General features: G+C 38.2%; 1 protein-coding gene across 3 annotated transcripts in view; it reads right to left on the bottom strand.

Moving 5' to 3' along the window:
* The window catches only part of LOC131049227 (L-2-hydroxyglutarate dehydrogenase, mitochondrial), a 170,913-nt gene extending 154,165 nt beyond the window's left edge, over positions 1 to 16,748 (bottom strand). The window contains exons 1-2 of one of the 3 annotated variants that reach the window (XR_009359377.1): positions 16,081 to 16,746; positions 15,724 to 16,005 (exon numbers count right to left, since the gene is read on the bottom strand). Coding sequence is in view for 2 of the 3 variants with exons in the window: in XM_057983271.2 (XP_057839254.2) it covers positions 15,724 to 16,005; positions 16,081 to 16,374 (576 nt within the window). In the remaining variant the exon portion in view is untranslated. Of the gene's footprint in view, positions 1 to 15,723; positions 16,006 to 16,080 lie in introns of all 3 variants that reach the window. The other 2 variants (XM_057983271.2, XM_057983272.2) reach the window with 2 other exon arrangements.
* Positions 16,749 to 17,886: the final 1,138 nt, after the last annotated feature.

Raw genomic sequence — 17,886 nt, 5'->3', positions numbered from 1 at the left:
TAAACGAAGTAATTATTATTATTAATTAATATAATATCTATTAATGAATGATTATTTGAAACAATTAAATACTTATTTTAATTAATATTTGAAATATTCAAATAAAAAATAAAAAATTAATATTATATTATAAACATAATTTACATATTCTTAAACACAATTTATATATTTAAAATAATAAATATATAGTATTGAGCAAGCTAGCAAACAAGGAATAGCAATCAAAGAGATATCAACTAAAGACTATCGATTAGTCATGAGATAGCAATTCCAATGACAAATGCCTCGACTACTACCGCTCAGCAAGAGTAACATTAACAGTCAAAAGAATTATGTTAACAAGGGTGCGATTACTATAATACCTTATTATCTAATTTAAAGGGTTGCAGGTTGATTAAACGAGTCTCTCACTTCTTACCAAAAGCCACAATTATGATGAAGACGTACTCCTAATTGACTGAAGAGTCACAACTCTTTAACAGAAGGCATATGGAACTTATATATGGGGACTCATATAGGAAGGTATGGGGGGGAGATATCCTATAAGATATTAAATATTTAGCAGTCCACATTTCAAATCAGAATCAGAACTATTATTAAGTTACAGGCAGCAACTTCCTTGTTCTTGGTGATATGCATGAGGATGGCTTAATACGTATGCTTAATATATGAAGTCTGATAATGTTTTATGCAGAATTTAATACTAATATTAATATAGATTGCAATACGTATGAGAGTCATTCTTAATTTCTTATGCAGTGGCAGATACGTCAGATCTGTCTGGCCTCACAGCCTCTAAATATAACTAATGCTTTTAGGCAATAGGGTATTAATAATATAATAGGTAATTAGGAAAATATATAAATATTTGATAATATGATTTAATTCATTTATTTATTTACATTCAAATCAGAAAATATATGATATTTATATGGGCTTGATATACATATATAAATATATTTAATTGGGATAATATCAATAAGATTATATTTATATATTTATAAAAACATGAATTATAAATATACATATCATTATGAATATAATGGATGGTTTTTAATAATTTATAGAATATGAGATAAGAAGAGAATTATGTGAAGACAGTGGAATAAATAAGATAATATATATATAAAATCTATACATCAGACTGAAGACTAATCAGATCATACGTAGCGACAATTTATAACATTAAGGCATATACGTCAGGCAGGCATATAAATCGGAGGAAGTTATCCAAATAAGCTCTATCTTCCAAACCAGTCTTACAATCTTATGTTAAATATTATAATGAATAGTATTTGATTTTGATAAATTATATTTATTAATATGTTATAACTCTCACTTTAAGTTAGAATTGTTATCTCAAGACTAAATTACATAAATCCCAAAAGGGGACATTACAATCCCGATGTTGGAGGATTTTCCGGAGCTTCAATATTCTTCATTTCTCTCCTGAAAATATCAGCGGCCAATTGGAATTCATGACATTATAGCTTGGAGTGTTGATCTATATTGTGTAGCCTACACCATCCGGACAGGGCTGCTTCTGCTAAGAAAACTTTATCAGCGGGTCAGCTCTCAGAAGTTGGTGGATTATCTAAGGGTGAGGGCACCCCTCCATTATTTGGCGTTGTATTCCACGATCTCTTATGGAATCCCTGATTACTGTTTCGGAACCCAGAGCCATTTTCTTGGTGTCCCGAATGGTGTCCTTGGTGGTTTTCTTGAGGTCCTAGAGGATTGCCTTAGTATCCTCAGTTAGCACCTTGTTGTGCTTGATAATTCCTTTGCATATTTTGGATTTGGCTATTTTGATTTCTAAGGTACATAACCTTAGTTGACAGCTTCTTGACTTGTTTGATTAGCTCCTTCATCTCATCCTTTTCTTCTTGGGTCTAGGTTGAGGATGTTGTATTCTAAAGATAAACCAGTTGTGGTGGCAATATTTGCGACATAGGGGCTCCTACATGCGGTACCAACTGATTCATGGGAGTGGGAACAGGATCGATAGGAGGAACATAGTTCATCATGCTAGTTTGTCCAAAGTAACTAGGTGTTCCTCCAACAATTGATGGTAATCGGAGGCTGACTTTGACAACTTCCACATAGGCTTCTTTCAAATTAGTCGAGGCTGGATGAGCTTTCTGTACAAACATAGAAGTGAAGCAATCCAAAGCTGCATAGTAGATTTGTCTGGCTACTTCATCAAAACCTTGAATAGGCCCTTTGGAATCTGTTGTTGAAGGCACCGATCGGTTCACATTCTTGCCTCCTTCCTTCTATGAATTGTCTGTATATCTCTGTTGGAGAAATTGGCAATTTGAATTTTCCCAAGAACGTATCTTTCAATTGTTGCCAGGTTGAAATTGAATCAGTGGGCAGATTAATATACCAATAAAATGCCTCTTTGCCCAGTGAGTATGGAAATAGCCTGCAAGCAACATCTTCATTTTGGATGTTTCTGTTCTAAAGAGTATCTTCGAATATCTTGATGTGTTCATCTGTAGTGCGGTTAACATCATTGACATGAAACTTAGAACAGAAATGTTCAGGATTCTAGGCATGTCATGATAGGCAATAAATGCTGTGAGAGGAGATGCATTTTGTGGATGCCAATTCACCATTGCTTGGACTGACTACTGTTGGATGACTACTGATGTGGCTACTTGAACTAGTCCTTGTTGATTTCCTACTCGAGCAACTCCTTGATGTTAAGGTGGTGGAGTTTGGAATAAGCGGGCAATATCTTCCACACTTGGTGAATCCCGATTTGTCGTAGCTTACCTCTTGCCACATCTTGGCTTAGGAGCAAACTTTAATTCTTGTAATTATTTTGTTCCTGGAGTGGATCTTAGGATTCTTTGATGCCTCTCAGGTGAGAATGAATTGATACGATCCAGCGTGTAACCGACTAATTCAACTCTTTGGGTCTATTGAGGACATGTAGGGAGGAGTGGGAATCTTTGGTCGAGGAGTGCACTTTCAATTGCTACTTGGATTCATTGGGCTTTCTCTTATTCTTCTTCCAACACAAAGCTCACTCGCATTTACTCGGTTGTGCTCCTCTTTACTTTCCGAGCAAGATTGTTCAATCCCAAGATGTTGTCTTCTTGATAGTCTTCAAATCCCAAGTTCGGTTGCAAGATTGGGAATATATCTCTATGCGGCAACACCATCTTGGTTCATGCTAGAATGTTTTCCTTGAATAGTGATTTCTCCTTGAATGAAAGCTCACTTTGAACTACTGAAGGACCCTACCCTCCTTCTAGCGTCAATTCTGTTGACAAGTGTTTTGTAACCACACCAACATAGAATAAAGTTTCCAAAGGACACTCTATCCTGTCTTAAGCAAAATCTCATCTATGCTAAGATTGCGAAAGACCATACAAGTGATTCCAAGGTTCCTACTGTGAGTATGCGACTTTATGATGGATATGAGCTCGTTTGGCTTGATGTATTCTAGTAATCCAAGGGAGACTCGCCTGAAGGGAAACAATATTTAAGAAGAATTAAACAAATTTAGGCTTCAAGGAAATATAGCAAATGGTTTGGTGATGTGGTACTTTTGAAATGTTCTAATAAAATGTATTGAAAGTAAAGGAGAGTAAAGGCTTGAGAGATCCTATTCTACTCCTAAGGCCAATGACTTCAATGTATAGTGCTTTAATAGACAAATTCCAAATAAACCAGGTTCTGCTTCGCCAAGATCAACTACAACTATGCAAGGACCGGTGCAATCTTCCAACGGTTATGCAAGGGATTTTCATATTGCAATGAACACCACCGTAACGAACAATGAACATTAACGGTTGAAGTTAAGCATCCATAAAAGTGGAGGCTCAGGCTAACTTTACACTACAAATAGAAATCATCTAAGTGCAAAAAGTATGAGCTATAGAAATTCATCAGACACCATCGCATTCTCCATTAAAATCAAATTGCTTCATCTAACAACTTGAAAGAAAATCTAATCTACTTGAGGAAGAAGAAACCATGCAAACTCCAAAACAACACAAGTAATCACCAAAACTTCAATGAGTTACTCTTATTATTTTGATAGTCTCTAACAACAATTTCCTAAAATTCTCCCTCTATTACAAATGAGGGAGCAAACCCCTTTTATAGGCTCCAAAAATGAAATGGACAACCAAGATCAAACTGGAATCAAAGGATGAGATTACACCATGCAAACCCTAATTAAGGTTTGACCAAAAATGACCCATGTGGCACCAAGTAGTGGGTCTCAGTCATCAATGAGGCATCACACCCACTACGTATTTAATAGCCCATCACTCAAAATAGCATGCCCACTATGCATTTAATAGCTTAGCACCCAATATAGGGCACCCACTATCCCTCTCTCTGACGGCAAATGCAATGAATCGGGTCATGACGATTTCAAGTTTGCCCATATAGACACTTGGCATAATTTCAAGCTTATACTCCAAAATCGCCACGTCCTTTTCACACTTGCAAAAAATATTTTCCCACTCCAACATTGCCTCCTGAGTTCTGCGCATGGTGCCTGAGAATATGGAAACATTCTCCTAATCATCCTCTGAGAAGGATTCCATGAAAAAGAATTCCTCCAACTTGTTTCTCAAATTATCCGTTGTCATCTCTTCATCTGCCAGTCTCCTTGTGAACAATGCTTCAAACTGCATTGAGGATTCCTTCCTGAATGTTCTTGATTGCCTTCCTCAATCGAGCTAATTCTTCATTTGACCTTTCAAAGAATTCCTTCACGATGGTAACTGCACAATACCACCGAGGGAAGTCATGCACTTCATTTTCCGTTACAACTTCACCATCTATCAATGCTTGCCTGGGGATTTCAATTGATGCTTCCAAGCGTGGAATGGGCTTATCCTGGTAGATGTGAGTGTCTTCCCATGCCTGGTTACATTCTCTATTCTGCCAAGGATAGCTAGGACTCTCCTGTACATCTAAGCCAAGTCCTCAATGAATTTACATGCAGCAGTGTAAACGTTCTTCACCCATTTCTTAGTGCCTTAGGTGATTTTCCTCATTTCTTCAAGGTCATCAATTGATTCCTTCGGAAGAGTTGTATAAGGAACAAAAGCCTGATCTTCCTACCTAAATGGACGCATTAGGCGTTGCACATAGCCACACAAATCTTTTCTCTCGCTTTTCAATTTCTTGTATTTCTCTTCCATCTTCATTTGTTCTTTAAGTGCCTGAGTGGAATCATCAAAATCCTCCATTACCTATGCCCTAGTAGCACATCCCAAATCAATTGTCATTACATCATATTCTTCTGGAGTGATTTCATTCCTGGCCTTGTCAAACCTTGGCACTACCACATGTAGAATTTTGGATCCTGATTAATTCTTGGTGACCTTGGAGAATTTCTTTGTCATCTTCTTCTCTGCTAGTTTATTTATTCGGCTTAGAAATTCTTCCAATTCAAGTGCAGGATCGATTTCTTCTGCTGGATCCTCTTTCTTCCTTTCCCTTAACCATTATGGAGCAGCTGAGTGTTGATTATGTACTTGTAACTGCTCCTACTCTTGTGCTATTTCTTCATGGAATTCTTCATCAAGAACTCTCAAATATCTAACTGCTACTATTTCGAGGCATTCTTGGATATCACAATCCCTATCAGGAGAGAGTTCTTGTTCTTCATTCCCTTGCTAAGTGAACTCTCTTGAAACATTGACACTTTGCATATCTTGTGCCTTTGAAGTCATTTGAACCTCTTCCTGGGATTCATTCCTTGTGTTGAAATTAATTATTTCTCCTATGGAGGTCAACTTCTTGCACACTTGAGGAATTGCAAGGAGATGACTGAGAAATTGCAAGGAGATGACTGCACTTCCTCTAATCTCTATCTCTTTGGTTGCGATTCTTCTCTCAGGACATCCTACCTTTTCTTTGACTACGAATCCTGGGCAATCCTCTACTCTTTTCCATACTCTTCTTTTCCTTGCGGATTTGTTCCTTCTTTGGCCTGAACTCCCAATGATTCCTTAGCTGCTTCATCTTGTGATTCTTGGTCTCCCATCAAATCATAAGTCAAGCGGGCGGGCATTCTTTGCTTTCAGCCTGTTGATGTGATGCTCAACCCAAACTCTTGTGAATTTTGTAACTGGCATTCTAAGTGTGTCAAGATCACCTATCTCTGGCTCAGACCAATTAGGTGCTAGGATTGGTTTGTCTTTTTCTTTCTCAAAATCCTGGTAAACATTGTTCACATCCTCTTCCACCTGATCTAGCACTGGGAGTATTTCACATATCCTTATCATTTTGAGGGGTAACCTGGAAAACATTCTATTTCTGACCTCATAATCATCTTTGTCATTAGTCTAATAATCTATGAGTTGCATCTTATGCCTATGCCTCACACCAGCCACCATTTTTATCTTATCATATGGATCAAAATCTAATCTTGTTGTGTGATATGTGAGGTGGTATCATCTTTGTCATTAGTCCAATAATCTTCGAGTTGCATCTTATGCCTATGCCTCACACCAGCCACCATTTTTATCTTATCATATGGATCAAAATCTAATCTTGTTGTGTGATATGTGAGGTGGTAGAACTGCAATTCCTCTACTAACTTTTTTGTTGTAGCTAATGACGAGCACACTTCATCGGAATCTCCCATGATGATAGGGAACTCTATTGCACCTTTCTTCTTCTTTTTCTAGATCTTGTCATAAGCTGTCAATTGCCTTGTCACTTCGAGCAATACCATCTTATGAGTCGAGTACCTTCGGAACCTGTAGGGATAGGAAGAGAATCCTTGAAGCTAGATGTACGTGAATCTTCGAAACTAAATGAACCATGCTCTGTACTTTTTTATCAATTTCCTTGCTTCTTGTGACAACCTCATGTGAACGCCTCCTTGCAAAGACTGGACAATGTGCATGGTGAAGGTGTTGTTAGCTCTCTTGAAATAGGCAATGTTATACAAGTGTAACTGTGGATAGCACTCATATACCTTGAATTGCCCTGGAACACATCCTATGGGTCCTTTACTCAATAATCCGCTGAATTTGGCCATCCTTGCCAACATATAAACAATGTATGAACCCATGCAAAAGAATTGTGAATACATCAAATTCTTCAATTGCTCATCTAGGTTGTCACTGATTGTCCTTGCCCAATCCATGACCTTTATTGCATCTATCACTTCCTCAATAAAGTAAAACATCCATGGCTCGAAGATGAATGCCTGCGGATGTCCCATGACTTGACTCATCAACATCACGAGGTCATTGTACTCTTTCTTGAAGTCCATCCCGGTAAGTTGCTTATGTATTTTAGAATGATGGGGCTTTGGCGTCTGCATCCATTTACGGTTGATGATACCCGCACATCCATCCACTTCGGAATCATAGAGCCTCGTTGCCCTCTCCTTTGTCTTGTATACCATGGAATGATACGTGGGAATTCCAAAAGCTTTTGTAATTGCTTTAGCTATGAGATTCACCAAAAGCTTGCCATTAGGAGCTACGATTGATCTTCGCTCGAGATTGTAACACTTACACATTCAATGATCAACTCCACGCACTATATGGCAGGAAAACCAGTCACTGCCACAATTCCACTTCGAGTTATCTTCTTGGCTATAGCTCACGAAGGATGTCCTTCATGTCCAAACATTCTCATCTTGAATTCATCCAAGTTGAGAGTTCCCAGGTTGGTATCACTGACTTCTTTTCACTTTGATATGATCCTGATTCCGAGAGAAATTCTTTAAGTTTATTCTTGATCTGGGTCAACCTGGATGTGCTTGCTACCTTTTATTCCGCCAACTAACTTCCTGCAAAATAAAATAATCAACATTAAAATCTTGTCAAGGAAATTTAAAATCCATCATGAGAAGAATTCCACATTGCATATTCCAGACTTGGAATAAATTAAAACCTCTGAGGAGAGGATTCCTAGATAAATAACCACACCCTTGCTTCACAACGCGCCTTGCTCTTGCTTGTGCTCTACAAAAATGCGATTTGAAGAATGAAATCTCATGCTCTCTTTAAATAGAGAATTTGCCCACTATCCTACCAAGTTGGCACTGGGATATTTTTAGCAGCTCATTAATTCTTTCCAAAACACATTTCGTGTTTCTATTGTTCAAAGAGAGTTGACTTGTCATTTTGGTGGACCCCACTCATCATACCTTGTTCAAAAGAGCAACTGCCATTATGTCTTGTGTGTCATGCCTCATTAATGAGGAATATTCTTTTTTTGGGTGTTCAAAATTTGTCTTCCACATCACTTCTTGTCTTGGGCACAAATGAGATAGGTAGGAGGATTTTTTGAGTTTGGGACCAATTCTACTTTGTGAAGGACTCTTCTTGTTTGGAGGCCATTTCTCCATGGAGGATTCTTTCATACTTAGCCAAATTTGTTCATTCCATGCCATCCTAAAGTTGGGCGCATTCTAGAAGTGAAGGAGGAATTTCCAAGTACTTAGCCAAATTTCATCACTTCCTCCCTTCACGAAGTTGGGCACATCCTAGAGGGATAAGAGGAATTTCAAATGCCTTAGCCAAATTTTGTTCATTCCATGATTTCATGAGGTTGGGTGCACTTGGAGCTTGAGAAGGAATTTTCCAACACTTAGCCACATTTCATCATTTCCATGCCTGCATGAAGATGGGCGCATTTGGAGGGTGGAGGAGGAATTCTCCAATACTTAACCAAATTTCTGAGTTTCCACACCTTCCCGAATGCTTGAGTGCATATTGGACCTAGAGGAGAAATTTTGAGCAAAAGGATGCATCCTCCATGCCTTGGGTTTTGCACCCAAGGAGATGTTTCTGGCACACTTAGAGCCTGGAGGGAGATTTTGACTTGAGGATGATTTCTCCTCTTGAGATTTGCGCCCAAGAAGAGTTCTTTGGTGTGCTCAAACCTTGAAGGAGGATTTTCGGACAGCCAAAATTTGATCATCTGGCTGCTTCATTCATCTTATCGGATTTGGAACTGGATACCTCGATACTTTATCCTACAAACGGTGCTCATCTACTGCCAAAAATAGATTTACTAAAAATAGTAAGTTTGTCCAAACACAAAATGAGGGCAAACTGGGAACAGCGAAACTTACTAAAAATAGACCTTACTAAAAATAGACACTACTAAAAATAGTAAGTTTGTTCAAACTCAAAATTAGGCCAATCAAGGCCACAAATGAAACTTACTAAAAATAATAAGTTCATGGAAAACACTCAAACTTCATTGGTAGGCCCTTTGAAAGATTTTCTTTTCTACGCTTAGCCAATTTCACTATATTCAAGATTAAGGACTTCCTTTCCAAGTCTACAGGACAAAATCCCTAAAAAGAGACAAAGCTTGCTTCCAAACTTAGCATAAATGAGCAAAATCCATCCAAACACTAAGGAATTTGAGGAAATCATTGCCAGACTACCCAAAAACTCAAAAGCAAACGACAAAGTGAATAAAAATGTAGGAGTCCCCATTTGGAATGGGGTGATGTGTGAAAAGGTCACAACAAGACCACACAAGGTGTCCAAAAGATGTGGTGATAGCATTCTTTAGCCAACATACCAGCATCTCTACATTTTTTTGCGTTGTCCATTATGTCTTGAACAACATTACGGGGTCCCATTGTCTCAATGGCAGAGATGAGAATATCTGCAATAAAATTGCCCATCTTTTACCTAGCCCTCACAATCCACAGCTTTCAAAAACATTGCCCCTTTAGGGAACACCGCTATGACATTGATCAAGGGAGGATTTTTGGAATCTTTCCACACATCTGAAACAATGGATACACTTGTCTCAGTCCATGAATCCCTTATGGGCTTTAACGCATCTTCAACCACCTTCACCTCTCTTTCCAACAAGGTTTCATGTACATTCTCATAACTTGGGCCCTTATACCCTCTTGGAGCTTCATTAACACTTTTCAACATCTTTTTCCAATATGGGGAGCGAACAACATTGAAAGTTAACCCATTTGCATATATGCATCTTGCTACATCTTGGTCGGCAATGTCTCGACTATCATTTTGAAATGCAGTTTCTAAAGGCCCCTTTGATCTTTTGCGTGCAACGGGTGCTCCACTTTTAGGATCAGCTGTGGAAAAAAAGGAGTGGTTTTCTACTACAATATTGGGATTAGATGGGGCCTGCATTCCCTTTGTTTTTTTTGGAACAGTTTGATTTAATCTGCGGGCTTTTCTCTCTTCTACTTCTTCATGCTCCCTAATATATTTCAACACCGTCTCTTGTGGTATAGACAAGCCATTTTTTCCAAAGCATTTTTTTATGCTTCTTCTTGGTAATCCACACAAATGGCCTATCACTCGATAATATGAACTATTACGTTCTTTATCGCATCCTTGGCATTTCCAACAGAATCCCTCACCTTCTAGAAGAGGTTGTATAATGTCAACATACTTCCATAGGGGAGAATTTAAATCTGATCTATGTTTTGTTTGTTCATTTGGGCCTATGGAGGAAAAGGTGGATGCCATTCTAGTTCCTATGGCAAGAAATTATATGAACACATTCAAAAACAAAAACAAAAACAAAATAATTAAAAAAAAAAGGTAAACTAAACAAATAATTTTTCATGTTTGTGAAACAAAAATAGTTGAAAAAATCTACAAAAACCTACCTCTTTCAGCCAATGGAAGCTTGCAAATGTGTAGAAATGATGCCACAACACTTCTTCAAGCTTCAAAAATCAATCTTCAACTACTACTTGATGTTGGAACCCAAACTTTACTCAACCTGCAATGAAAAACCTGATGTTTGAAAACAAATAAGGAAAAATGAACAAAGTTTGTGTTTTCAATGTCACTTTTAGGGTTTTACTTTTCATTAGCAAGTGGTGGAATTCAAAAATTTATTAAATTTTGCAAAAAAAAATCACTTTTGGGGTGCCCAACCATCTAGGTTTGCCCCGGGTCACCCAGGCTGAACCGGCCCGCTCGGGCATGGACCATAGTCAAACCCACAGGCGAACCAGACCAAGATCCATACCTAGACCGGACTGGACCGGTTCCAAGCACTTAAACTAGGTTACCAGGTTTGCCCCTGGGACGCCCTGGTACGGGTCCGGGTTCGACCGGGTCCATGGTACGGGTCCGGTTCGACCTGGGTTCAAAAAACCCAAGGTGGGTTCGACCCTAGTCGAACCCAGTCGAACCCGGACGGACCCAGTCGAACCCAGGCGGCTGGACGGCCCATAAAGTCAAAAAACAAAGCAAATTTTTTTTTTTTTCAATTCCGCCTTGTAAAAAGTGAAAATTATAACCTAAAAAACACTTCTAAAACATTTTATTGAATCATTTCACCTCATTTGTGTTGCAAACAAAATTTTTATGAGAGCAGGTTGAAGAAAGGTTGAACAAAATTTGGCTTCCAAGATCAAAGAGGAGGAGTTGAAGACTGATTTTAGAAGCTTCAACAAGTGTTGCAGCATCATTTCCATACATTTTCAAGCTTCCATTGACTGCAAGAGGTAGGTTTTTAAACATTTTTTTCCAACTATTTTTGTTTCACAAATTGTCAAACATGAAACTTGAATTTTTTTTCATTATTTAGTTTTTGTTTTTGAATAAGTTTATTTTATTTCTTGCCATAGGAACTAGAATGGCATCTACATCTTCCTCCATTGGCAATGAACAAATAATTGCAAAACAAAGAAATGATCCAAATTCTCCCTTATGGAAATATGTGGACATTATAAAACAACTTCCGGGAGGTGGGGGATTCCGTTGGAAATGCCATGGATGTGATATTGAACGTAATAATTCATATTATCGGGTGGTAGGCCATTTGTGTGGAATAAAAGGAAGAGGCATCAAAAAATGCCCTGGAAAAAATGGTAAACCTATACCAGATGAGACAGTGATGAAATATATTAGGGAGCATGAGGCGGCAGAAGAGAGGGAAGCCCACAGATTGAACCAAACCGCATCAAAGAAAACATGGGGAATGCAAGGCCCTTCTAATCCCAGTATTGTAGTAGAAGACCACCCCTTCTTTGCCACAAATGAACCTCAAAGTGAACCACCCTTGACACATAAAAGAACAAAGGGGCCTTTAGAAACCGCATTCCAAAATGAGAGTAGAGACAATGCTGATCAAGATATAGTAAGGTGCATTTATGCAAATGGGTTGTCATTCAATGTTGTTCACTCCCCATATTGGAAGCAAATGATAAAAAAGTGTTAATGAGGCACCAAGAGGGTATAAGGGCCCCGGTTATGAGAAGGTACGTGGAACATTATTGGAGAAAGAAGTGAAGAGGGTTGAAGATGCATTGAAACCCATAAGGGATTCATGGGTTGAGATAGGTGTAACAATTGTTTCAGATGGGTGGAAAGATGCTAAAAACCGTCCCTTGATCAATGTCATAGCGGTGTCCCCTAAAGGGGCAATGTTTTTGAGAGTTGTGGATTGTGAGGGCCAAATAAAAGATGGCCAATTTATTGCAGAAATTCTCATCTCTGCCATTGAGTCTGTGGGACCCCGCAATGTTGTCCAAGTCATAACAGACAATGCAAAAAATTGTAGAGCTGCTGGTTTGTTGGTTGAGCAATGCTATGATCACATCTTTTGGACACCTTGTGCGGTACATTCACTCAATCTTATGCTACAAAGGATTGGGCAAAAAATAAAATGGATCAAAGATGTGTATGCAGAGGCTGAGGACATCCAGATGTTCATCACAAACCACCACATGTCTCAAGGGATTTTTAGAACCTATTCAAATTTGGAGCTATTGAAGGTAAGTGAAATAGTAATTTAATTTTACATTTTCTGATTTTTTTGAATTTTCAATGTTAATAATATCATTGTGTAAGCTATATTGTGTATTCTTCTTTAAAGTTTGGCTTTATTTTTTAATCATTTGGCATTAATTTGTGTTATAGGTTGCTGAGACCCGTTTTACATCAAACACAATCGTCTTAAGATGACTTGTGAAAGTTAGAGTGGCACTATGCAATATGGTGATCAGCACCAATTGGACTGTATGGAAGCAAAGTAGCACTGAGAGGGCAGAAAAAATTAGGGATAGAATATTGAATGAGAAATGGTGGGATCTTGTTACATATCTCCTAAGTATCACTAAGCCCATCATGAGCATGATTCGCTATACAGACATGGATAGGCCTTGCATAGGTGAGATTTATGATGGCATTAATTCAATGCTTGAAAAAATAAAGGTCACTATAAATGAAAAAGAGAATGATCCTCAGGAGAAATTCTTCAAAGAACTGGAAGTAATTATTGTAGAGAGGTGGAATAAGATGACCACTCCTTTGCACCTTCTTGCCTATGCCTTGACACCTAAGTACTATAGCAATCAGTTTCTTGATAAACGAGGAAGGATTCCACCATGGAGAGATCTAGAAGTATCTGATGGATACAAGGCAGCATTTCTTAGACTATATCCCGATGATGATTTGCGAGATGTTACAAATGAGTTCATAGAATTCGCAAATGGGAATAGTCTAAGTGTTGATGCACTTTGTCATAGATCCAAGAAAGATGCTCATAGCTGGTGGTACTTCCATGGTACATGCTTCCAACACCTACAACCCCTCACTATAAAAGTTTTATCACAAGTAAGTTTAATTAATTAAAATTTTTAATTTACAAGTTTTAGTTTATTTATAGTTTACTTTGTCTTCATAGGTTGCTAGTAATTTTATTTTTATTAATGTATAACTTTAATTGTTTACTTTGTCTTCATAGGTTGCTAGTTCTTCTGCTTCAGAAAGAAATTGGAGCACATGCTCTTTCATCCACTCAGTAAAGCGCAATAGGCTGCTATCAAAAAGAGCGGAGAATTTAGTATATGTGCATTCCAACCTGCGTCTTCTTTCACACAAACAACATGACACACAAGGGGAAACAAAGATGTGGGATATAGAGCCAGAGCATACTGATTTGGATGCTCCTGCTTCTCAGCTTCTTGCATTGACACTTGATGACTCGGAAATTGAGCCAACTTATAGTGCAAGTGCAAGTGGCATTGGCTCATGTAATGTCAATGTCAATGAGGAGGAAGGGGAGGAGGAGGAGGATGAAGAATTAGATGATCCATTTGATGATTAAACTTTAAGTTTATATTGTTGAAAGTTGAAACAATGATACTTGAATATTTTGTCATTTTGATATTAAACTTGATGTATATGATGCTATTATCAATTATGGTATGATCATGATGCTATGATTACAAGTTTATGATTACAAGTTTATGTTTTTTTTGTTGTTTATATGATGCTATGTGACATGCATATTTTAATTCATGCTTATAGGCTTCACAAATATCAAAATATATATATATATATAAAAAATTTACATGTTTTTGTACTAACAAACCCAAACGAACCCAAACCCCTTTTCAAAATTTTGCCGTACCGGCGTACCGGGTTCTTCGAACCCGAATCGGAACCTGAACCCAAACCGGCAACCTAGACTTACAAGGCCGAACCCTACAACTTCATTATTAAATAATTAAAATATGTCATCATTAAATTAATTTGTTTTCGACAACTTAAATTTTGATTATTTAATTGAATTCTAAGGTTCAGATAAAGGGGCCATTCCACGCCCCCAACATCAGCTTTGTTTAAACACTTTTAAAATTTACCAATGTATAACCCAACAAAGTGGAGGAGAGCTGGCATGCCCTATTTAACGCCAATGTCACTTCCAAAACATTTTGACATTCCCTTTCCTGTTCTTATTTTAGTCCTAACCTGCTCATGAAGCCTATGAACTTGCACTCTACACTCTATCTGAGATTCCAAATTTCTCCACCTTGTTCCAAAGTTTGTTTTTTAAAAGTGCCTCGGATGCATTTGTTAAAATCAACAAGCAATAGAAAGCTTCTTCTCTTGAATGTCCCATATTTTTTTAATCGGCTGTCTAAGGGTGACAAAATGATTAATAATGAAGTGTCTTGGCCTAAAACCTGCCTTCCTTTTAGCTCTTTTACCCTCTTTTTCTACCCAGCTGCTAATAATGCGCTCTATCATGCTCCCAAAAAGTTTTCTCAGAAGAAGACTGAGCATAATAGTGCAGTAATTTAAAAGATTATTAATATCGCCATTTTTATAGAGGGGCAACAACACTAGTCATCCACTCCACCAAGGAGCTATCTTGGGTGATGCTGTTGAAAAGTACCTTTGATTTGCAGTAAAAGGATATCTATTCCTCACTGTAAAATTTCTGCTTGAAACATATGTACAAATCAATGTCATGTATCGAAAATCCATTGCTGTTACAAAATCAAAAGCAAAAGAGTTGAATTGCGTCAACGAATTGGCAAAGAGGCTTTTTTCCATACATAGGTATATAATAAGCAATTTTCCTCTAAATGTTTCAATTTTTAAATCATGCTTCCCCAGATGAGTAGTCTTTAATAATCCCTCTATCCAGGCGTATAAAACTGAGACTATTGGGCTTTTACTGTTCTAAGGGCTGAGGTAAATTGAAATTTCTCCTATAATTAGGTTTAACCTCTGTGTTCTTGGGATCTTCTAACCTCTGGTGGCATGAACTGCCTACTGAACAATTTCTCTGTAGCCTAATTTTGAACTCGGGGGTGTAGCGGTGTGTGTGAGCCTCAAGTCTCGGCAGCTCAAGAACAAATTATTTAGATATTGCGGGCATTTGGTTTGATTTCTTAAAATATTTTTAAAAAGAAAGAAAATGCTAAAACTTTAATGAACTTCCATACGGATTTTCACTCTAGCTTGGACATACCTGCAAAGCCAGCATAAAAGAATGAGAATCAATAATTCCAGTAGAAGGAGACCACAAGGCCTTGACACAGTGCAACTGGGGTTCCATTGCCATTGCCTCCTCTCTCTCCATCATGCGCAAATCCGTAACACCATTTTCAATTCCCACACTCTGCAGCTTTTCCAGCGCATGCTTCTGCGATTCAGTCGTAGCCACTATCAATTTACCCAGCTTCTTGTGCGGCACGCCATGAAGAGCGCAGTAATCGTACAGCATTTTCCTCCCTTTGACACACAGGCGGGCCTGGCTATAACATATGTCGTTACGTGATCAAATCACATAGAAAGGCTTACAAAAAAAGTGTACAATTATGATTACCTTAAGCGATTGAGGGGAATAATAAATTCCTGCATGAATCACTTGGCTGTTTCGAGAGCTGGTGACGGTGCCAATGCCCGAGGCGGCTTCTAAAAGTAGCACGTGTCTTCCTGCCAAGGCCAGCTCTCTGGCAACTGCAATCCCCACTACCCCACCTCCAATAACAACGCAATCTGCCTTTTCTCGTGGTACATCTCCAAAGCTGCTACTGCTACAACTGTATTGCCGTTCAACAGCATGTTTGCACTGTGTCCTCATATGCCTGATACCGTTGATGATTCTGCTTCCTACCATTTCTTTTTGATCATTGATACCACCCAACCATCATTCCGAAATAAATTTAATTTGCCACTGTCTCGGGGCGCGGATATGCATTCAGACGTGCCACGGTCATAAGGTCATAATTGAACAAGCTTTCCAAATATTTTGCCTGCGGAAGACGGTGATGGGGGATAGAGCCATTGAAGAGCTCCCAGGGTGTTTGCTAGCGATCCGAAGAATGAGATATAAAAAAGGAGCAAACTCACAGCTATTTTACCAAAAATAGCACCTGTAACATCAAATGCATTGGTGAACCATCAAGACCAAAGTAAAGAAAAACAGTACAAAGGTGAAAAAGGTTGAGCCCAACACATACAAAGCAACACGAGGGTGAATCTCAACTAACAGACAAGGGGAAAAATGCTGAATATATGCCACAAGTTTATATAGCCCAACCTCAACACCGTTAAGGTGGTGTCGAGAAAGGGAGCTATTGGACATGAAAGAGAGATTATAGTCTCTAGAAACAAGGGGACATTTTGAAGACATTAAGATAAAGGAAATCATTGAAGTCAATTGGAAACTAGCAAAGGAGAACAAATCACTTAGAGAGCAGATACAATATCTACAAAGTAATATGGAAAAAGGGGAATAAAAGTTGATTTCAATAAACCAAACATTAGAGCAAATGATAACAGCAGATGAAGACATACAATATCTACAAAGTAACATGGAAAAAGGGGAACAAGAGCTGATTTCAATAAAGCAGACATTAGAGCAAATGATAACAGCAGATGAAGACAAGGCAAAAATGAAAGAAGGGAGTAATGACTCACAATTTAAAGAGATTCAATCAGTAATAGCAAACATGGAGATAAAAGAAAACCAACTAAGAGAACAAATCGAAGAGGCCAAATCTTGGACTCAAGTGGTGAAAGGTCCAACAGGAGTGCAAAGTGAAACCATAGAAAAGCAAGTCAAAAGGCAGATAAGAGAGGAAAAGGACAGAAGTGATAGAGTGGTGAATATCATCATTAAAGGGTTGAAAGATTATGGGGAAAAGAAAAACACAAAAGAACTAACAAGGGACTTTTTCAAAGATTAACTACAATGGTCAGTAGTAATTCAACAAGCACAAAGGATCGGAAAATGGGTGAGAGATTGCAGGGGCAGATATGTAAGGGTTACTTTAAAGGATATAGGAGATAAAAATATGATACTAAGGAACAAAAGATTCTTTAAAAGGACACAAATATATCTCGATGAGGACCTAACAATTATGCAACAAGAAGAGAGACGGAAAGAGTGGGAAAAAGTAAAGGCAACAAGAGACACCGGAAAATGGGCTTGGTTACAAAATGGAAAAGCCCAAATCAGCAATAGGGTGACACACAAGAAATAGGAATTCAAGGCCCCCCAAGAATACTTGATAATGGTAAGTTGGAACTGCAGAGGTTTCCCATGGAGAAGAGGACCTGGTTTAGGGCCCATAGCAACAGATAAGGACATTATCGTCCTTATAGAGACACATGAACATGAAAGGTG

This window comes from Cryptomeria japonica, chromosome 11 (genome assembly GCF_030272615.1).
Source record: "Cryptomeria japonica chromosome 11, Sugi_1.0, whole genome shotgun sequence".
NCBI classification, from domain to species: domain Eukaryota; kingdom Viridiplantae; phylum Streptophyta; class Pinopsida; order Cupressales; family Cupressaceae; genus Cryptomeria; species Cryptomeria japonica.
Note: the sequence above shows the minus strand (reverse complement) of the source record. Positions and strands in the feature narration are given on the sequence as shown.